Source organism: Vicugna pacos, chromosome 3, assembly GCF_048564905.1.
Source record: "Vicugna pacos chromosome 3, VicPac4, whole genome shotgun sequence".
NCBI lineage: Eukaryota > Metazoa > Chordata > Mammalia > Artiodactyla > Camelidae > Vicugna > Vicugna pacos.
The window spans coordinates 98,753,263-98,775,498 of NC_132989.1; the positions used below are offsets into that span (position 1 = coordinate 98,753,263).

The window sequence follows — 22,236 nt, forward strand, 5'->3', positions numbered from 1 at the left end:
GGCGCCGGAGGGTTTGACGAAAGCTATTGGCTCAGATGTCCATCGCTCTTGTTGATGCGCCAATCACCGCGCACGAGGCGCGGCGGCGTGCCCAAGAGCTTTCCCTCCTGTGGTCCAGCTTTCTCAGGTTGCGTTTTAATTGTCTCGGTTTCCTGTTCCGGAGGCGCGGGCGGCGCTCGGGTCTTGGCGGCTGCTCTTTAAGTCTGGCTTTGGTCTGTCGGCGACCTCGCGGCCCGAGAGCCTCTTGTAGGTAAAAGGGGCAGCTTGTGGGTGTTGAAAGAGGGAGTTTAACCGAGTGTCCGGATTTAAACAGGGCTGGAGGCTGGGGCCAGGGCGAGAGGCACCTGGGAGTTAGGATCGCGCAGCCCCTCTTCAGATACGCAGCTAAGGGAAAAAAGCGACCCTAGGCCCGGGTTCCGCAAATAAATAGAGAAAAACGAGACCTTTCATTCATTGTTGAGCGCGTGCGGTGGTCCACGCCTGGGGCCGCCCAGGTCTCGGAGGGGAGTGAGACCCCAAGCTTGTCTTCTGGGACTCACAGTCTGGCGAGAGATGTAAATGGGGAAACGCAATTACTAATCAGCCAGACAAAGATAACCGGCTTGTGGATTCAGCTGGGCAAAGACGATGTTAATAAAAAGGAAGTCAGACTTTGCAGCTCTTTCTACCTAGACTGATGTTCCTGGACGTGTTAACATGCAGAACAGCTCCCTCAGTTTCCCTGCTTCCAAATGGCAACTTAGGAGTAGGCAGACACAGAAAATAATTACTTTTCCAGTTGCAGCGAGTTCCTTGACTTTTGAATTAAAGTTTGCATTCGCGACACAGCCTAACTATGTCTTTAATAGATCAGTTTCATCAGTGTTTTCAGACATTCTATCTGTAGACACACCCATGAGGATCTAATAGTGAATGTTTGACAACAGTTCGACAACACCTGTACAAGGGTGTTGGTGATCCTGTTGCCCACCTCTAGATTCAGTACACTCCTTTGTGTTCCCCCAAACCCTGTGTATACCTCTTGTGTTTATCATATATAATTTTTAAAAAGGAGATATATCTTGAGTTCCATGGGTTATGTGTCTTACTCATCTTTGGGTGCTCAGGGCCTGTGACATGTATAGGCTCATTAAATGTTGTATGAATCAGTGAAAAGTCCTGCTTTTGGTCTGGTTTTGGTAGTGTGGCTCTCCTGTGGACATATGCAGTAGGGAAATGTACAGTAGCAACATAGAAATATATGCCATTGGTGAGACAGTAAACATTTATTGATTACCCACTGTGTGCAGGATGCTTTGCCAGGGGCTGTGAAGGATACAGAAATGACTTTGAATCAACCCATTTCATCAAGGAGCTAATAATCTAGTGGAGGAGTTAGACATGTGCACACATGGCTATAATATGGGGCAGCCTCTGGTAAGTGCTGTAAAAGAAGTAAGTACAGACTAAGAGCAAAGGAAGTCTCGAGGGGATGGGATTACTTCCTAAAGGAGCCAGGAAAGGCATCACAGAAGAGATGGTATTTGACATAGGTAGATGGGTAAAAATTCAGTGGGCAGATTCATAGGGTAAGGGATTTTGAAGAAGAGGAGCAAAGACTTGTAAGCTGGGTGATAGTACTTTGTATGTTAAGCAGCTGGGAAAATGTGCGGTGATAGGCACTTCATGGGGAAGGTAATAGAGGATAAGCCTGGAAGAACTTGAGTGCAGATTGCAGAGGGCCTTAAATGCTGGGCATGAAGTTTGACTTAGATTCTATTGGTCCTGAGTAGCACATGATGGCAAGATCACTGTCTAGGTCCTAGGTTTATAATGAGGGCCTTGGACTGAATAGTAATCATTAATCAGATATTATTTGGAACCTATATTAAGCATAGTGATTGATACAGCTAAATAATCTGGAAAAACTTTCATGAGCCATTTGAAAGTCTACCTTAAGCCTATTGTTAGATCTTTTAGTTTGAAAGACTTTAGGAAAATGCTTCTACACTAAACCTTTTCAGAGTTAATGTTTATTTGAGTTTTTTTAAACATTTTGTTTAAGTCTAGTATTGGGAAAGCCATTCCTATTCATAGTATTCTTCTCTGGAAAGAGCTGAGAATGAGAATCAGGGATAACTGTGTGTTTACATGATTATAGTTAAGTTTGAATTTGAGTGCTGGTCTCACTGTGAAGGAAACTAGAGAATGGAGAGGGAGGGGAGAAATGACTTTTCCTCCTAGTCTTAGCAGATTAGAGATGGAAATGCTGAAATTGCCAAAACCGATTGTTTTGAGTCAGCAGTAAGTATTAAGGACATCTTAAGAGTTAGTTGTAAACTTTAATTCAGTTCAGCATGCTTGTAATTTTGTTAGTATGCTAAATGTATTGAAGAGTGCAAAGTCAGTGTTAAGATAATTGTAGAAATACTTTATAACATTAGCAGTTTGGGAAACATTTTTATGTCTCTTTCTTCTTTCTGTCCTCTAGAGCATATATTCTCTGTGAAAGATGTGACCTATACAGATAGAACGTCACGATGCAAGGCAGTACATGGTGAGTGGCATGGTAGTCATGGCAGTCGTCTGGAAGAACAGAGAACAGACACCGGCACTAGGCCATAGAGGGTGGGAAGGGTTTCGATAGGTGAGGAGAGGTGGACTGTGTTCCCCTGGGCCACCTTCATGGCTAGGAACCTAGACCCAAGCAAATTGATACAGCCCAGATCCCTGCCCTGATGGTGCTGGCAGTTCTGAGGTGCAGGTAGACAGTAAAGGCAGAATAAGTTGGTGACCTGTAATCATTGTCCAACCTGCCAAGAAGCACAGAGTGTGGGAGAGCAGAGAAGCTAATAAAGCCCTGGAGGTAATGGTGGTGGTTGTAGAAAGACTGACAAAGGTGTTACTATTGCAGCCAGACAGGAGACGATGGTGTGAAGTGGATGGACTCAAGAAGTATTTACCAAGCAGAAATGATTGGCATTTGAAAATACATTTTTAGCTAGAGGGGATAAGGGAGGAGAAGTTGTCAGGTAATTTCTTGTTGTGTGACTTGACAACCAATAAATGGTCTCATATATTGAGACAGGAAACCCTAAAAAAGGAGCATGTGGTGTTGTCTTGGAGGGGAAGATCGTTAATTCCTTTTAGGACATGTTAGGTTGAATTTGCGAGTCTGTGCTGAGTGGGAGGAAGGTGTGGACAGAAAGATGCTGGTGCAAATGTAGAAACGTGGGGTGTGTGGACAGGATGACGTGGTGAGGTCAAGACTTGAGGGAACTTGAGCAAGGACATGATAGTAAATGGTCAAACACTGGGGATGATCGAATGGGGATGTTGACTATGCTGAGCTGGAGCAGCTTTAGGGAGTGGCAAGGTCCAGGGGCTGACCATGGCAGTGGGTCGAGGGGCTGAGACAGGGGAAGAGGAGTTTATTGGCCATGAGGAGTATCAGACATTATGGAGTACTCAGCATTAGATGGGTGGCCTAAGGGGTCTGCCAGTTGCTCTTGAAGATGGTCAGGCATTTGTGAAACCTTGTTTATATAGTGGGTTTTTCTTTTCCATTTTTCTTTTCTCTACCAAGTCATAGAATGTCGTTCCACCCAGGACGAGGGTGTCCCCGAGGGCGAGGGGGACATGGAGCCAGACCCTCAGCACCAGCCTTCAGGCCCCAAAACCTGAGACTGCTTCACCCTCAGCAGCCTCCTGTGCAATACCAATACGAACCTCCGAGTGCCCCTTCCACCACCTTCTCCAACTCCCCAGCACCCAGTTTTCTGCCTCCACGGCCAGATTTTGTACCCTTCCCTCCACCCATGCCTCCGTCAGCACAAGGCCCCCTGCCCCCCTGCCCAATCCGGCCCCCCTTCCCCAACCACCAGATGAGGCCCCCTTTCCCTGTGCCTCCCTGTTTTCCTCCCATGCCGCCTCCGATGCCCTGTCCCAATAACCCCCCGGTCCCTGGAGCGCCTCCTGGACAAGGCGCTTTCCCCTTCATGATGCCCCCTCCGTCCATGCCCCACCCCCCACCCCCTCCCGTCATGCCACAGCAGGTCAATTACCAGTACCCTCCTGGCTACTCGCACCACAACTTCCCACCTCCCAATTTTAATAGCTTCCAGAACAACTCCAGTTCCTTCCCACCCAGTGCTAATAATAGCAGTAGTCCTCATTTTAGGCATCTCCCTCCATACCCACTCCCAAAGGCTCCCAGTGAGAGAAGGTCCCCAGAAAGGCTCAAGCATTATGATGATCACAGGCACCGGGATCATAGTCACGGGAGAGGCGAGAGGCATCGGTCCCTGGATCGGCGGGAGCGAGGCCGAAGTCCGGACAGGAGAAGGCAAGACAGCCGCTACCGATCTGATTATGACCGAGGAAGGACGCCCTCCCGCCACCGGAGCTACGAGCGGAGCAGGTAAAGCACGTGTGTGTTTTTTTAAGAAGTGCGGAGGCCCCGACGCAAGGCCATTTCTGTTGATCAGCAAACCAAACCAAAAAGGTCCAGCAGTTCATTTCTGTTTGTAAAAGGAAAGAAAGCATGTTTGGGGCTGTTTTAAAGAGGAAGAACTGACAAGTAAAGGAGTTGATGTCAGGAAAAAGACACCTTTGAAAATTATTCCAGAATTATCAACGTAGATTCATTTCAGTGAGTATAAGCAGATTACTCTGCATAATATAGTTGACATTTTAATGATGATCAGTGAAGGGGCTTGTGTTTTTTGTGTGTGTGTGTTTTATTTAATTACGTTCACTATGATCGTCATGTCAGGTTACCGCACTTGAGTTCTTTCGGAATTGGTATGTATAATATCAGTCAGGAATCAAACTAGTTAGCAAGTGGAACTTGCTTTATTTTTAGAATAAGTGGAAGTTTGTTGTGTGTTGCTGCCTTCTTGCTCTGTATCCTTAAAATGGAATAATATTAGTTATGCATTATCAAAGTTCTGGTTTTCAAATAGCTTTTAATTTGACTCTGTTGCATTGAAACATTCATACTAGATAAAGCTGTATTTAAAACATACTGTTCCATTCCAGATTGTATTTCTTTATTTCAAAAGACCAAATATCTGTGTATACAACAGAATAAGGTTTCCAGCAGGGATTCACAGATGGGCTTCTAGAAATGCTCTGAAGTTCTATGCAAAATTTTATGTGTATGTATATCTTTCTATAAGTAAATCAGTAGCTTATAGCAGATTCTCAAGAGATGGTGTGAGTCTATTACCCCAAGTCTAACAACCATTGGCTCAGATGGAAAAGTAAGAATACACAGATATCAATTGTACTAATATTTATTTGTACCTTCAGTGAAGGCTTTATATCAATGAAGATTTGAGGTTTTCCAGTTATTAAGCTGGTAATGGTGCTTCTCTTTCTGTCTGTGGTGGTGCATTTACCTTCATTGTCTTGTGGAACTTCTATGCTGAAAAGTATGAGGTCCCCAAACCAGGTCGCTTCATCACATGTGTTTGTAGAGAGCTGGTCTTGGCTCCTGCGACACCAATGGACTTCTCGGTTTCTGTGTTTCTCTCAGGGCTGTAGGTTTGATTCTGATTGAACATTTTGCCAGTAAACGGTAGTGGTCATTCTCAGTCCTGAAGAGAGTGACTAGTGCTCGGAAGGTTTGGAAGGAAAATGCATTATTGCTTCTCTCTGAGTCCTGATGGAAGGGACCCCGTGTTTTTGCAGAGATGACAGATTTGGGTGGCCAGGGCTGCCTGAGTTGGTAGACTTTTAAAAGTCTTTTCAACGTATCTGTTTCTGGGCAATTTTGTTCTTAATTCTGTGGTGGACTAGTTGGCAAAGGCCTGTGATAGTTTATTTTACAACTTTATGATGAAAAGCTAAACCAGAAAGTTGTTAATAGTTCTCTTCAGACTTCAAAGCGATTGTTAATAAACCTGTCTGTGGGAAAACGTTTTGCTGCAAACTTCAGCATTCTGGCATTCCCCTCTCTCCCCTTTTTTGGGGTGCTGTGGTTGTTAGGGCTTTGCTGTAAAATCCTGAATTCTTCCATCCAGGCTTAAGCTTGGGAGTTAATGTGTTTGTTTGAAGAAACACAGATGTCCTATAAACTGACAATCTCTATCAGTAAGTGAAATCAAGTGCCGTAATCTGCGTTGTCTTGAACCACAACTCCTTTACTACGCAGGACCTTGGGCAGTTAGCTCATCTTTCCAAATGGCCCTTATGTACATTGGAGTTGTTTTATAATGTTGTGCTTTGAGGTCTTAGCCTAGAATGTCAGTCATCTGTCTTACATGGAATGCTTCTGTGAAATAAACACAGGGCACGTGAAGTCCTAGTGTAACTTGCAGAAGTATATTGGAGAAAACCAAAACTTCACAGATGTATGCTTTAGATTGTGTTATGCTTATGCAAATTCTTTAGTCCTCTGGCTACTTCTCCCCTTGCTTCTTGGGTTAAGTGAATCTATCCTTTTCAAATTTCATTTTCCTTCTTTTTCTCCTCCTTTGAACTGTGGTTGAATAATAATGACAAGATTGTTTCAGGGCACACTATTTCTAGAGAAGGTTTATGACTAAGTGGGTATATGCATTTGCTGTCATGAAAGCTCATGGTTCCTCCGGGGAATGGGAAGAGAAACTGCGGTCTTAGCTAGTAAGGACCAGTGCAGTGGCTTGGCATAAATAAGTAGTGTTACAGCATGATAATCCCCACAGCTGTCCTACTGAGTACAATGTGCAGCCATCGGAGAGCTAGTATTATGAACCTAAGGAATACCTTAATGCTCGCAAACAGGGAAGAATCTTCCGAAAAATAATCCAAGTGCTGTTTTTCTTGGTTTAAGTGGGTTCATTATATAGTGTTCCTGTGATCTATATCCATATTGGTTTTTTTCAGTTCATACCCATTCAGAGGTAGCAATCATCATCAGAAGTGCCACTACTGAATGCAAAATTCTATTCCCTAGATGTTCAAAGACAAACTAAAAATTAGGAATATCCTCCAATTACAGCATTTATTTGGAAATACAGGCAATTATTTTTTTCAGCAGTCATGCCCTCACAGATTACATTAAATCTGTATCATGTGGTACCACTCACTAGCTGGATTTACTGCCTAAAAGTAAACTGTAATTTTAGAATGGTGTCAGATAAAGAGTGTGGAATCCCAAGCACTGGCTAGTTTATTTTAGACAGCTGGTGTCTACCTGGGGCTTAAGTATATGTCAAAAGTATTATTCAGAGAAGTCTTTCTTGGGGGGGTGATCTTTTAGTGGAAAATCAATTCTTGTTTTAATATCCAAGGTCTCCATCAATTTTGTAAGTTTTGGTTTCAGTGAATTTACATTTTTTCCATTTGACTATAAGTTGGGGAATTTTTTGAGTTCAGATATATTTATAGTCTTCTTGCTGGACTCAAGCTAATATAGCATTTTTCTCCTACTCTATGATCTAGTAACTATTTCCCTTAGGTTTAGTTTAGATATAAACACACTGGAGTTCTGATACTTGTTTCAGATCTCATTGTCCTTGTTAAATAGACTCAGAAGTTATTATTAAATTCCAGTGTTACATTGGAAGATTTAAAATCCTTTGTTCTATTTTCACATCAAGTAAACTCATTGTCTCCATTTAGAGTTTTTTCCAGATGAGAACAGCATTTAAAGGTAAAGTGACTTAGAATCTCATGGCAGTTAGTGATAGCTAAAACTACACCTCAGGCCTATAATCTATAAGAGTTTAGAACTCTTTCATTGTAGAACCTTGTCCTAATCTTTACTATAAAAGCTTTAACTTGTGTTTATTTGATGGATGATATTAAGAGTATTCTAGAATTCAATAGACAGCTGAATCCTTTGAAATTTTCCCCATAGGTTAAATAACCAAGGATTGGCTGGTTGGAAGTTCTCAAGAGATTATGATAAAATTCCCTTTGTTGCTTAGCGTTAAGTATGACTTCTTTCTTTAAAGAAAACAGCAAGAAATGTCCAAGTGAGTTAAAAAGCTCCTTTATTCTCTAATAAATGAAAGATGAGTAAGAATGTCCCATAGTGAATACTGCCTGCAGAATTCTTAGGTGAAGTGAGGTCCATTCATTTAGAAGGTGAATTCAGTGAAAAGAGATGGTGTTTTTGAGTCTTTCTGTTGAAAACAGCTCTGTGTATTAATTCCTTTAAGAGAGCGGGAACGGGAGAGACACAGGCACCGGGACAGCCGAAGATCACCATCTCTGGAAAGGTCCTACAAAAAAGAGTATAAAAGATCTGGAAGGTAAGCAAGGAGTTGACACTGGAAGAAGTCATAGGATTATCTCCTTGAATTCAGATTTTGTGCTTGTGCAGAGTATCAGCCAGGTCTTCAAAACAGCCTGAGAGTCTGTCCAAAGAACCCTGTGAAAAACTAAAGCAGCCAGTTACTTTAAAAACCTTTACTTTCAAGATGTATTGAGAATGCACAAGGAAAATCTTGATACATTTCCAAAAATTAGAAATTATATGGGCCACTTTTTCTGACCTCAGTTGCTATACAACTATACATTAATAATTTTTTTTTAAACTTGACAATCCATAATTATGGTCTTCATTTTTACTTGTTTCATGAAAAAAAAAGAGCAAAACTGTAGTCACACCTTTTTTGGAAAAATGACTGATTTTGCTGCAAATCAAAACTTATAGGATGTAACCAATTCTATATTGAGAAGTACAATTCATGTCTTATTTAACGGTAATTAAGAATAGCACTCTAGAATCTGGCAGATTTGGGGTCAATTATTAGTTCTTCCAACTTTGTTATTGGGCAAAGTAATCTAACTTTTTTTAAGCCTCAATGTCTTTGTGTAAAATAAGAACAGTTATACTTGCCTTGTTGAGTGGTGAGGGGTCATTGAGATAATACACGTAAAACACTTAGAACTGGGCCCAAAGTTAGTGCCAAGTAAATGGTAACTATATATGTAATTATTATCTGATCACTTGGCTCTAGAAATTGGTAACGTAAAAGAAAAGCAGAAAAGGGAGTTAAAAGAAATTAATGAATAGAAAAATAGAACTACAGTACTATATCAGTATTTGTAAATAAATGCAAGCTTTCTTTGAAAGGTTTCACAATTTAAAAAGGGGCAAATCAAGGAAAGAAAAACATACATTCCTTTAGGTATAAGAAAGAATGTATTATTATAGGAGTGAAGGAGATTTAAAAATTACAGTAAGTTGGTATAAATATAGATATTTTATTTAAAAAATTAAAAAAACTTGGATGTGATGGGTTGTTTTCTATGAAAACAAAATTTACAAACTTCATACAAGAAGTATAAAATTGTAATAGGCCAGTAACCATGTAAAAAATTTTGAAAAAGTTGAATTTGTGTCACCTCCAAAAAAGTTTTAAACTGTTTTAGAACACTTACGAAGATGGAAGGAAAGCTCAGCTCATGTTGTGTTACCAGGAAAATCCACATGGCAAAACCTAATGGATGGAAGCAAAACCACAAAACAGTCTCTCTTATGAATGTGGATATGAAAATACTGATTAGTATGTTAGCAAGAAGTTTTCAGTTGTGTATTAAAGTAACTGAGAATTTATTCCAAGATTGCATAGGTAGATAGGTTAGTATTAGGAGATCGGTAACTATAATTCTTTGTGTCAAAATCTATAGGCTTATCTTTACTTGCCTATTAGATATTTAAAATAAAGTTGCATCTGTATAAAGTTGCGTCCATTTATGAGTAGAAACTTCGATAAAGTAGGATTATATGCAGGCTTCTTTAACATGATCGAGAACGTTATCTCATGAAGAATGTGACTGATCCCATCTCAGAAGAGCCAAATTTAATGCTGAAACCTTCTAGGCTTTCCCGTACAAGTTAGAAAAAAGGAAAGGAGGCCCCGTTGCCTATCACTGTCACCTGACATTATATAACTTAATCAACAAGCAAACAAAAACACTGCATTCTTGTGTGCCTCAAGTATTGTACCGGCATGAGTGATACAGTCATTAACCAGAGTCCCCACTTTACGGGAATAAGAATGTTCAGTGCTATGAGGAGTGCTTTTGATAGAACAATTACATGTTGCTCTAGGAACACAGCAGCCAATAACTCAGTTTAGGGTAGTCAGAGAAACTGATGTTCTACTGATACCTGAAGTGTGTGTAGGAGTGCATGAGGGGAGGGGGACAGTAGGGGAGGAGAAGAGAGCAGGTGTGAAGGTTGCAGTGTGGAGAAACCATCTGAGAGGATCAAGCCTGGAGGTTGGGAAATGAGTTTAGGAGGCCTTTGTTAGTAATCCATGAAAGAAATGGTTGTGCCTAGACTGGCGCACTGACAGTGGCAGTGGGGAAGGGTAGAGGTAATTGAGAGAGATTGATGAGGGAGAGTCAGTAGGACCCGGTAACTGATCCTGAGGGAAGAGGAGTCAGCAGTCATTACCTGAGATCTAGAGTTCCCCTTAGAAGCCTGTAAACATTAGGAAACAGGTGAAAGGATGAGTTCAGTTTTGGGCATGTGGAATCTGAGAATCTGTGAGACGGCTGGGTGGAACTGTGTGGTGGTTATTTGGACACAGAGGTGTAAGGTTCAGAAAAGAGAGTCTAGCTGGAAATACTAAATGCCATGGATTAGATGAGATCAACTAGGAAGAATTGTTCAGTGAGAAAGGGCCTGAGGAGGAGGAGAAGGAAGAGATGAGGAAAGGCAGAAGGCCAAGATACTGTGTTGGTGGAAATCATTGAGGACCCATTTGAGGTTGATGGTTTTTAATGTTGAGTGCTGGAAATCTCTTCAGTCTGGTGATTTCTTCTCCAATGCTCAGTAGCTTGTGGAGAAGACAGAGACTTGGATGCTGTGAGTCCTAACTGAGGCAGAAGATGAGAAAATAAAAATCACGGATACAAATACATGTAAAGGAGGAGGAGTTATTATAGTTTGAAATACAGCATATTGTTTAGGAACAATTTCAAGTTTAGATTTTGAAATTTGATATACCTGAGATATCTACCTAAAAAGATGTTTTTATCCTGTTTTGAAATGTTGCTCTCAAAGTGTTTAAAGAAAAAAGAATACTAATTATTGTTCACAATAGACAACCTTGACCATCCATCATTAAGACACCTGCTTACAGGGGATGGAGTGAGGATGTCTTCTGCCCCTGTTTCTTGATGATAATAGTAAACATTTGGTGGGATTTTTAGTACACATCAAAATGGCTATGTCAAACAACCCACATTAACATTTAACTACTATTTACTAGCTGTGTGATTTTGGGCGAGTAATATAATTTCTAATTTTGTTTCCTCTGTAGGGGATGTTTATATCTGCCTCAGGATTCTAAGTGTGTCAGTAGAATGCTTAGCAGAGTGTCAGACTATCAGTAAGCACCGAAAACAAATGAACAGCCAGACAAAAACCACACCACTGGGAGCTAAGATATTTCATTATTGGCTAATGATATTATTAGGAATACTCAAGAGATCAGCTAAGAAATATTAGAATTAACTGACTGAAGTTGACAGTTATAAAATAAACATACTATAATTAGTAGCCTTCCTAAATACCAGAAATACCTACTTTGAAAATATAACGGAAAAAAATGTAGGTTCACTACAGACAATTTAAATTAATTAAAATTAAATATCCTAAACTTAAAAAATTCATAGATTGATGTAAAAAAAACTGTAAATGTAGCCGATGACAAAGGAGGTGATATAAATGAATGAGGGCATGTCATATTCCCCTAGTGGAAGTGGAAGACAGGGCTGCCAAATACCAGTTTTCTTCCAAAAATATCTGTGGTTTTAATGTACCTTCAGTGGAAGTACTGGTTTTAGAACTTTGAAAGGACTCACATTTTTCTTTGGAATAGAAGTGAGTATAATGAAGACAGATAATAATACAGGGAGGTACTTACTCTATGGTCTTAAAATGTTGTATAAACACATAGTAATTAAACCAATTTAGTATGGGTATAAGGAGATCAGTGAAACAAATATTGAACAACATTCAAGGAGATGTAAAATTTTACAGCTGTCATGACGTTGTTTTTCCAATCAGAGGAGAAACTAATGGGACAGTTGACAAGCCACATGGAAAAAGAATTGAATTCAGATTTCTGCCTTGGATCTTGGAGAGATATAGTAAAAAGAATTTAATGCTTAAAGTACCTGAAGAAAATATAAAATCTTTATTTAACCTTGGGATGGGAAAGTAAAACATAACATAGCAGGACTATAATCCTAAATTTAAAAATATTGGCATAGCATATTGACTGGGATGTTCATAAAAGAAGTGAACATGAAACATGCCATTTCAGTAGTGACGAGAACTGCAAGTTAAATGAGATACTCTTTTCATCATAGTGGAAAAGTTGAAAAACGATCATGCTGAGAGGATGTGTGGAAATGGGAACTTGCTTGTGGTCTTGAGGATAATCTGAACTGGTACTACCTATCTGTAGAGAAGCCTTAAAAAAAAATACAGACTCTTTGTGTGAAATAATCTGACAAGTCTGCGAAGAACACAGGTGTGTTTACAGTAGCATTGTTTACGATGTCATAAACAAATGGTAACAACCTAAGTGACTAGGATCAGACTTGTCAAATTATGGTATATACAAATAGAATAATAATATGCACTTCTTAAAAATGGTTCAAATAGATATATTGAAATAGAATGGTGTTCCTGATTTACTATTGAGTTGAGGAGGGCAGTCTATAGAGTTCCTTTTTCGTTAAAATTTGTGTGTTTATATATCTGTATGTTTTAACACATTTGTGAAATGTAGTGGTTATTTCTGAGTAGTGTTATAGGTAATTTTTGTTTTATTTTTGTTAATGCTTTTATTATTTTTCTACAGTGAATGTATATACATTTTACTTGACAGTAATTTTTTTTCTGGTAACAAACCTAATGATGTAGAGTGTAATATATAGGAACTATATCAATAAATATTCAATATATATAATCTTTTTAGTCACCAGCCCTTTTCCCCCTGATGTATATACACACCTGCACACTCACACCTCGGTGGTAGAGTTGATAGAAAGAGTTAATTTGTGACTTTGATCCACATGAAAACTTTCTTGGATAATAGTAACTTTGTCAGTGGAGCTGCAGAGTCTGCCAGCATAAAACTAATAAAGCAATTACTCTCTTTGGCTGGCTTCTCAAGGTCTGTATGATTCCACCCAAATTTCTTGGGCTTAATTTCAAATCTATCCTGTAGTTTTTTTCTCTCCAAGCACATCCACAGGATGGACCTTTGTAAATTTCAGGCCCCAGATTCAAGGAGATGGAATGTTTTTTCTCCTTCTTAATTGAGTTAGTATTTGTGGAGGTTAGAATTAGGCAAAGTGTTGGTTTCACTAAGCAGTAATACCCAAGTGTGGGCTTCCAGAGAGATGGTCAGGAGTGGTATAACTGGTTCACTCTTGGATTATGGTCCTCAGGCTAAATTTATGGCCAAGCTGAGACCATATTTATGATGCTCCCCCTTTTTTTTTTCCTTGACAAAGCAAGATGAGGAGGATCAAAACTAGTATTCTCAGTGCTGAAATTGCCTCTATGTGGAGATTCCCAAGTATTTCCCAAATATCTTTCTTTTCTAGGAGTTATGGTTTGCTGGTTGGTACTGAACCTGCTGGATGCACACCAGAATTACCTGGGGAGAGTATTAAAAATACAGATTCTTGGGCCCCATCCCCGGACACTGTGAATCAGTAAGTAGATCTAGGGTAGGGCCTGGGAATTTGTATTTTTAAACAAGTAACTTCAGGTGATTCTGATGCCACCAGACTGGTGTCAGGGAATCACTGGTTGAACAAAAATAAATGTGGTGATTTGGCATGACATTTCTCCTTTAGGTGAAAAGTGAACTAAGCAGGTGAAATAGCTTTACAACAGAAGAACATTTTTAATAACTGGCCTCCTTTGCCCCCTTTTGAAGTCGCTCCCCAAGTAGGGAGAAGAAGAGAGCTCGTTGGGAGGAAGAGAAAGACAGATGGAGTGACAACCAGAGCTCTGGCAAAGAGAAGAATTATACTTCAATCAAGGAAAAGGAGCCGGAGGAGGTGCTGCCTGACAAAAATGAGGAGGAGGAAGAGGAACTTCTTAAGCCTGTGTGGATTCGGTGCACCCACTCGGAAAACTACTACTCCAGTGACCCCATGGATCAGGTGGTAGGTCTGAAGTAGGAGAAAAGCTGTGACCCAGAGCTTCTCAGCCTCGGCACTCCTGGCATCTTGGGCCGATAACTCTTTGCAGTGGGGCCTGCCCTGTGTGTAGTAGGATGTTGAGCTGCATCTCTGGGCTCTGTGCCCTGGTCTCCAGTAGGACCCCACCTTGTGTGATAACCAGAGCTGTCTCCTGATATTGCCAAATGTCCCTGGTGGGGACAGACCACCCCTCCCTCCGGGTTGAGGCGGGGAAGACTGTCCCTCCCTCCTGGTTGAGAAACACTGCCGTGGACAAAAGCTGCTTTATGAAGGCAAAAGTGCAGTGGATAAATTAAAGGATCTCTTCATTCTGCACTTTTTTTTTTTTGAAGTATGCTCAGTTTACAAAGTTGTGTCGGTTTCTAGTGTACAGCATAATTCTTCAGTCATACGTATACATACATATATTTGTTTTCATATTCTTATTCATTATAGGTTACTACAAGATATTGAGTATAGTTCTCTGTGTTATACAGTAGAAACTTGCTGTTTGTCTATTTTATATATAGTAGTTAGTCATTTTTTTTTTTTTTAATGACACCGCTAGTCTTAATACTGGTCATTTTGTAAGCTCTCACTCACAACTCCTTTATGTAGTTTGTGGTATATATGATATGTGTGTGTGTGTTTTTCTTCCAAAATGGGGAATAAGGGAGAACTGAGTTTATCTCCTACAAATCTGTCCTTGACCAAAGGTAAACACGGCACGTTTCCCTGGCATATTGCTGGTTTGGTGGCTTGTCCGGTGTCACCTTCGATGGGCTCTCCAGAGACCGAGCGCCCCTGCTGCTCAAGGCGGGGCTCCTGGGGCTTGGCAGCCACACCCCACTGCCGCGGGGGCCCCACCACCTCCCCGTTTGCTCGCTTCTGTTCTCCTTTTCTTTCTTCCATCTCTATCTTATTTTCTGTCGCTCTCTCTTTCTTTTCTCTCTCTCTCTCTCTCTCTCACTCCCGATAGGCGTTATGCCTCCATCCCATTAATTTAGATGGGCCGCAGGATAGACACACAGTGATGTTCATTGATTAAATGAATGAGTGAAGGAATGAACATCTACAGATTTAGGACAGAAGAGGTTGGAGCTGTTAGGTTTAGTGCATGGGAGAGAGAAGAGAGCATTCTGTTGTTTGGAATTTTGTGAAAATAGCTTCTGCTCAGATTGGATCCTTATCTGTGGGGAACTTGAGAGGCGGCTCCCTTACCTTTGGATAAAAGGGGTTTGAGAAATCTCTCCTGGGGGCATGATATTTTACTTGATAAATTAGAGCAGGTTTTAAGTCACAGTTAACGTGGTACAGGGAAGGGGGAGCTCACGTACTGTTTTGCTGCCTAAAGTTTATTCCGTGATTCTCATATTGTCTCATTTAATCTTCACAAAATCCCTGGAAAGAAGGCATCTGTCGCCTCAGAATGTTGTTTTAAATAAGAATGCTTGACGAAGTGTGACTTAAACGAGCTGGGTTTATTTTTCTCAATAAGCTGTCAGGAGGGAGGTGGTGGCCAGTGCACACTGAGCAACTCAGTGATGGCAGAGCCCTAGGTTGGCATCGCCATCTTCTAGAGGGGCCACCATGTTTGCAGCAGCAGCTCTGGGCATCACGTCCTCACACACCTCTGTCCAGACACAGATGCAGAGGGCAGTGTTGGGGGGAACCTTCCTCTAGCAGCTTGCCCAGAGTGCCCATGGATCTTTCCCTCTGTCCCTTTCTTCAGAATTGCATCCTATGTCCTCACCAGGGATTCATTTTTCCATCTCTGCCATAACCAACCTCCACAAACTTCATGGCTTAAAACAGTACACATTTATTATCTCACCGTTCTGTAGGTCAGAAGTCAAACTTGGATCTCACCAGCTAAATCCTGGTGTTAGCAGGGCTGCATTCTTTTCCACAGAGGATCTGTTTCTTGCTTGGTCAGGTTTTTGGCAGAATTCAATTCCTCGTGTCTGTAGAACAGAGGTCCTTGTTTCCTTCCTGCTGGCTGGCAGGTAAGGGCTGTTTCCAGCTTCTAGAGGCCATGTGCATTCCTTGGTCTATGGACCCCTTTCTTCATCTTCAAAGCCAGCAGCCCAGGTCGAATCCCTCTTGTGCTTTGAATATCTCTTGCCTCTTCTTCCATTGCACCTTTGGCCCCTGTTGGGAAATGTCCCCACTGTTAAAGGCTCATGTTAGATTGGGCCCACCCAGATCATCCAGGATAATCTCCCCATCTCAAATTCTGTAACCTAATCACATCTGCAGAGTCCTTTCTTCCATGTGAGGTAACATTCACTTTCCAAGGACTAGGACAGAGATGTCTTTGGGGCAAGGGGGCTGTGGCTCAGTCTCCCCCAGATCTGAAGAGAATCATGGTTCTTTTAGCAAGAAAGAAGGGAAGAATGTCTGCCTTGGGTATTTTTATTCTTAAAATAGCAAAGTTTAAGACCCTGAGGTTCAGAGCGTTTAAATAGGCAGAGCTTTTTTTTTCCTTACATTTTTATGGGCGTATTAAAACTCAGTGTAGAAGGAAGACTGATAAACCAGAAGGCCAACATTCGCCTTTGCATTTGTGCAATGTTGGTACAGCGAGGTGGTAAGAATGTCAGAGCCAAAAAGAAAAACAAACAAACAAGAATGCCAGTCAACCCAGCGTCCCCAGTATCAGTAGCAAGGTGGGGCTGAGGAAGAGCAGTTACCCTCTTTTGGGATAACTGCAGATTTTATGATTTGTTTTAATGTCCTTTTTTACAAAAGATCTGGTCCTTAACATTTTAAAAATTACTAAGTCAAAGAATATGGACGTTTAAAGCAGTTTTCAACCTGGGAGGAGAGTGGGGAAAAGAGAATTTCCTCCAGGAGTGCATAGCAGAACCTCATGTTTGTGGAGTGTGTTCATGTGTGTCCCTGTGTTTATGGGGTGCATGTGTGTGGGTCATTGGGATGATGTGGAAGATAGACCATCACTGACTTTTAGTGGAGGGGGTGTATGTTCCCTTGGAGGCTGTCAGGTGTCTTGAATTCTCAGGGGTTTATGATTTTTTTTTGTTATATCAAAAGGCCTTATGTTAACAATTCTGTTTCTAAATGTTGGCAAAGTACGTTCTCCTGAGGACTGTGGCAGATATAAATATGTGTGTGATTCAGAGCATCATTATCAGCACCGGGCATTTTGTTTTAAAATGTTAGTTAAATTGAGGGTGGAAAAATGACATCTTGCTGTTACAAATCTTTGATTACTTGGTGAGGCCTTATGTCTCTTTGGTATGACTGTTACTAATATAGTTCCTAATATTGATTTTTATTTTTCAAAGGGAGATTCTACTGTAGTTGGAACAAGTAGGCTCCGTGACTTATATGACAAATTTGAGGAAGAGCTGGGGAGCAGGCAAGAGAAGGCCAAAGCTGCTAGACCCCCGTGGGAGCCTCCCAAGACGAAGCTAGATGAAGATTTAGGTGAGTCAGACCCTGTGCCCTTTTATTACTGCTTAGTCCTGGACTTTGGGGATGTGTCGTTGAGAGTCCCAAATTGAAATTTCCTCTTGTTCATTTTATTTTTCTTAGTTACAGTCAGCATGTACATAACGATGGAACTTTCTTCTTTTTAATCTTATTTTTTCCTTAGTTACATTCAGTGGGCTACATAAGAGATCTCATTTACAAGGCATGCTGACAGGTGTGGCCCCTGTAGAATTTTTCTAAGATCAGAAGGGACCAGGGGCCAGCCTCCCGTCCAAAGCAGGAGCCTGTTCCCGCGCCTCGTGCCGCTGGCAGGTGGGCCTCCCCTGGGGTCCCTCCACCGCCAGGGTGCTCTGGTTTGATGAGGAAACTCCCTCCAGCTGTAGCCCAGCTCTCTTTCTAGTCACATAGTTTCCCTAACTTTCTCATACTGTGGTCTGTCTTTGCCTGTGTGTATTCTGAGGTTCCAAGTCGGTGCTGAGATCTTTGAGGGGAAATTGCGTCCCACCACTTGGTGTCCTTAGCGCTAAGAGGGTGCTGCGCCCAGGCCAGACACGCACGTGCCCTTCCCTGCCTCCCGGCTGCCCACCTTTGCTCTGTCTCCCTCGCTGAGAGGCAGCACCGTGGTGGGAACAGCACTGATGAACCGGCTGGCCTGGGTTTGAATCCCTACTCCACCACCTGAAATGGCATCTGAGTGAGTGATTTCATCTCACTGAGCCTCGCTTTTCTCATCTATGAAAGAGGAGTAACAGCAGCATCTATCTCATGCAGGAGCCTCAAAAACACAACTGTGGAAGTGTTGCTTATTACTGTGTGTACTACGTTAATTTCTTGTAAGATTAATCTAAGTTCTAGGTATGCCTTTTTTCTTTTTTTGTGGTAAAATACATGTGACATGTACATAATGCACATAAGATGTACCACTGAACCATTTTTAAACGTGCAGTTCAGTTGTGTTAAGTACATTCACATTGTTGTGCAACCAACCTCCAGAACCCTTTTCATCTCGCTAAAATGAAACTCTGTCCCCATTAAACAGCAGCTCCCCAGTCCTCCCCACCAGCCCCTGGCGACCACCATTCTATCTTCTCTCTGTGAATCTGAATCCTCTAGGTATTTCATAGAAGTAGAATCATACTGTAGTGTATGTATCTTTTTGTGACTGGCTTGTTTTATTAGCATAATTCTTGGTCTGTTGTTTTTTTTTTAAGCTTTTTTTTAATGGAGGTACTGGGGATTGAACCCAGGACCTTGCACACACTCTACCACTGAGCTATACCACCCCCTGACTTGGTCTGTTTTTATCCAGTCACTTCCAAGGACTGAAATCTTCTGTTGCTACTATTGAGGGAAAAAAATTTTCAATCTTCAGTCAGGCATTCAGAGCCTTCAGCCTGACGTTCACATTTCAGCCCCTCACTTCCAGGTATTTTTCTGCAGGGCCTTTGCTCCAGCCAGAGTCCACGGCGCCCTTGCCTCCATGCGTTTGCCTGCAGCGCCCCAGCCGCGCTCCTTTCTTCCTCCCCCTCCCCTCAGGCCCACCACCCTCCCATGCCTGGGGCTGGCCTGGGGCTTCCAGATCAGGGCGGGCTCACCACACCTTTTAGAATGTGAAACCCAATACTGCTACTGTGGTTTGCATTGTCCACCAAGTCTTTCTGTGTAAAAACCTGGGTTTCTTTGCTTCCCCCACTAGACTGTGACTTAGCATTATGGGTTGTATTACTTTTCCCGGCGTGGCTTAGCAGAGGTCTTGGCGTAGAGTAGGCATTCAAGTATTTGCTGGAATATAAATAACCGTCCCTGCCTTTAGAGGTGTGGGTCATTTCAAAGTCAGCCTCTGTGCAGAACCAGCTTGTGGATAACTTCAGCTTCTCTCCATGTTTTCCCGTCACTTCTCTTAGAGAGTTCCAGTGAGTCCGAATGTGAGTCCGATGAGGATAGCACCTGTTCCAGCAGCTCAGACTCTGAAGTCTTCGACGTCATTGCAGAAATCAAACGCAAGAAGGCCCACCCCGACCGACTCCACGATGAGCTCTGGTACAACGACCCAGGCCAGGTGTGCACATTTTCATGCTCTAGCTGTGAAGGTTGCAGACCCGCATATCACGTTTATGACTCCAGGCTCAGAAGGTGCATGTTGGCTGGTACTGAACACGGAAAAAAAAACAACCCTGAATTTTACTCTCAGGGTTGGGCATCATTCTTCACAGCTTATTTCTTTTCAGCTTCAGAGATCAGCTGCAAAACATAAGCACCAGAGCAACTGTTCCTTGAATCATGTTTGACGATGTTTGTAAATCCTACAGTGGGGAGCAGGGTGATGGTGCTGCCTCATTAAACCTGCAGTAAACAGAAGGAGACAAATGGTGGGATGAGGGAGAGAGCACTTGTAGCTCTTTTTAAAAACAGCTCATCTGGAATTTATTTCGCAGCCATACTGTAAAGAACGTCCTGATTCCTAAGGAGTTCCTAGTTGACAGTAGTCACAATTCCTTGTAACTTCTCTTCCTTGTTAATAAGCATGTTTGACCTAATGACATCATAACTGGACACAATCATTTTTATTTTTACTTACTATTTTATGATGAATGCATAACACAAAATAGTGTCTTTACAAAAGATTTGTATTTTACCAATATGCAACACATACAAAAATAGTATCTTTAATGCATACGAAGTAATCAAAGCATAATAAAACATATCCCTATAAAAAAGATAATTTAAACTTTATATTTTGTAAATAAATTCATACGTACCATTCTATATTATTTTGAGTGCTCTTCTCCTGGTTCTTATTAGATGACAGCTATCTACATTTTTTTTTCCTGGATAGAATTAATATAATTAGAATGCTGGACAGAAATGTACTTTGTGGTCCCCTTTTGCTCTCTGGGAATTGAGCAGAAATGTTTGCAAATTGTCAATGCAGTTTGAAACTTACTTTGATATATTAATCGTGTATGTGGTCTCTTTAAACGGCTTTAGTGAGTTACAACTCACATACTGTATGGTTTACACAATTGAAAAGTACAGTTCTGTTTTTTTGTATATTCACAGGATTGTACAACCATCATCACAATCTACTGTTAGAGCATTTTTGTGTCCCCTAAAGAAATCTTCTGTCCACTAGAAGTCAGTCCCCTTACCCTGCATGTGGTCTTTTTAACGGACTGTTGCTGTCACATCAGGAAGCCTATTCTTGGTGTCTGTGGGTTCTTATTGCCATCAGAGATTTACCAGGGCCTTCTGTATAGGCTCAGCTTTGTGTTGAGTGTGTTTGGTTTTGTGTTCTCTGTACAGTGAAGCCCTACACAGGGCTAATCTGCACTGGGGCCCAGATCCTGCTGAAGGGCAGGAATGTAGCGTGTCTGTCTGCCTCCCTGGAAATCAGTGAGCACTAAGTGATTTCCCCACACTTTCCATCACAGCAAGTTGTGTCCAGCATTAGGAGTGTGTTGCGACTTTTGAGGCCATCCTGTCACACCTCTGTCTGCTGGCTGTTCCTGTGGGTGATACCTTCACATGGTATTTTATTTTGGTCACCATGTTATTCCTCCGCTGTACCACCTGGAGCTTTAGATTTCCCAAAAAGATGAAGAAAGTTATAGTTTTTTACTTTAATATTTCTTTTCAAAGTTCTTTTGAGATATTTCCATTGGGCACAATGTGTTACAAATCCCTAAAACTTCAAAGAAATAACGTGTATATAGAAATATATGTCTCAATATGGGTCATATATATACAAATACAGGTTTTTTACTTCACGCAAAGAAAGTGAGAAATGGAACTCTACTTCCCCATTCTCCAAACTGGTGCTCTGATCTCCTTTTTGATTCCAGATTAACCATTTATTCTGAAAAACTCATGAAACTGGCTTTCAGGCCCTTCAAGATTTTGACCTCAGTTCTGCCCTTTTTGTCTTCACACTCACATGTATGGTCCATTCCATTTAGATGGGTTGCGTGTTGCTGGAGCATAGCAGGGTTTCTTCTCTCTTTTTTCACATGCCATTGCCTTGTGTGGCATAGCTGTCTTGTTTTTCTGACCTGTTCAGCCCTTCATATTGTGGCTCCTTGAAGCCTGGACTTTTTTTCCTTTTTCTTTAAAATTACTAAGCATTATCATATGTGTGTTAGTTTTCCCACCTGGAATCACTATTCCTAGTGCTTGCTTCAGCGGCACATGCACTAAAATGAGAATAAATATTCCTTGACCTTGTGGACTCTGAGCTATGCATCACCCTCCTCCCCTCCCCTGCCCCCACACAGCTTAGCTCAGCCGGCATCTTTCTATCCCAGAGGTGTTCAGGATTATTCATGTATTGAATCCCGTGCGTGGAGTTCATGGCAGTAAAATGAATTCACGTGAAAAAACACAGACTCACCTGATTAGTGTTGAAAGTTTTTCTAGTTCTAGTAGGCATTTTCTTCTCTCTGGTTCAGATACATTTAGGTCTCTCCTTTGAAAACATTTAATCTACAGGTCACCTTCAAAGCATTCTCTGTGTTCCTTCAGAATATAAAATAGGCTTTTCTTTTGTGAAAGAGTCATTTTTCCTGAAATAAGAAATAGGAGGAACATACTGGAAAGTGGTAGAAGAAAATCGGGGCAAACAGGGCACTGACATTGACATTTTCTGCT

General features: G+C 41.5%; 1 protein-coding gene across 7 annotated transcripts in view; it reads left to right on the forward strand.

Moving 5' to 3' along the window:
• Window positions 1–95: 95 nt before the first annotated feature.
• DROSHA (drosha ribonuclease III) overlaps window positions 96–22,236 on the forward strand; it is a 104,467-nt gene continuing 82,326 nt past the window's right edge. For 2 of the 7 annotated variants that reach the window (XM_072958817.1, XM_072958818.1), the window contains exons 1-9: window positions 96–246; window positions 1,290–1,416; window positions 2,471–2,536; window positions 3,566–4,399; window positions 8,130–8,222; window positions 13,552–13,662; window positions 13,890–14,121; window positions 17,445–17,586; window positions 19,497–19,651. In XM_072958817.1, the coding sequence (XP_072814918.1) occupies window positions 2,520–2,536; window positions 3,566–4,399; window positions 8,130–8,222; window positions 13,552–13,662; window positions 13,890–14,121; window positions 17,445–17,586; window positions 19,497–19,651 (1,584 nt within the window). In that variant the 5' untranslated portion in view covers window positions 96–246; window positions 1,290–1,416; window positions 2,471–2,519. Of the gene's footprint in view, window positions 251–1,289; window positions 1,417–2,470; window positions 2,537–3,565; window positions 4,400–8,129; window positions 8,223–13,551; window positions 13,663–13,889; window positions 14,122–17,444; window positions 17,587–19,496; window positions 19,652–22,236 lie in introns of all 7 variants that reach the window. The other 5 variants (XM_072958816.1, XM_072958820.1, XM_072958819.1 and 2 more) reach the window with 5 other exon arrangements.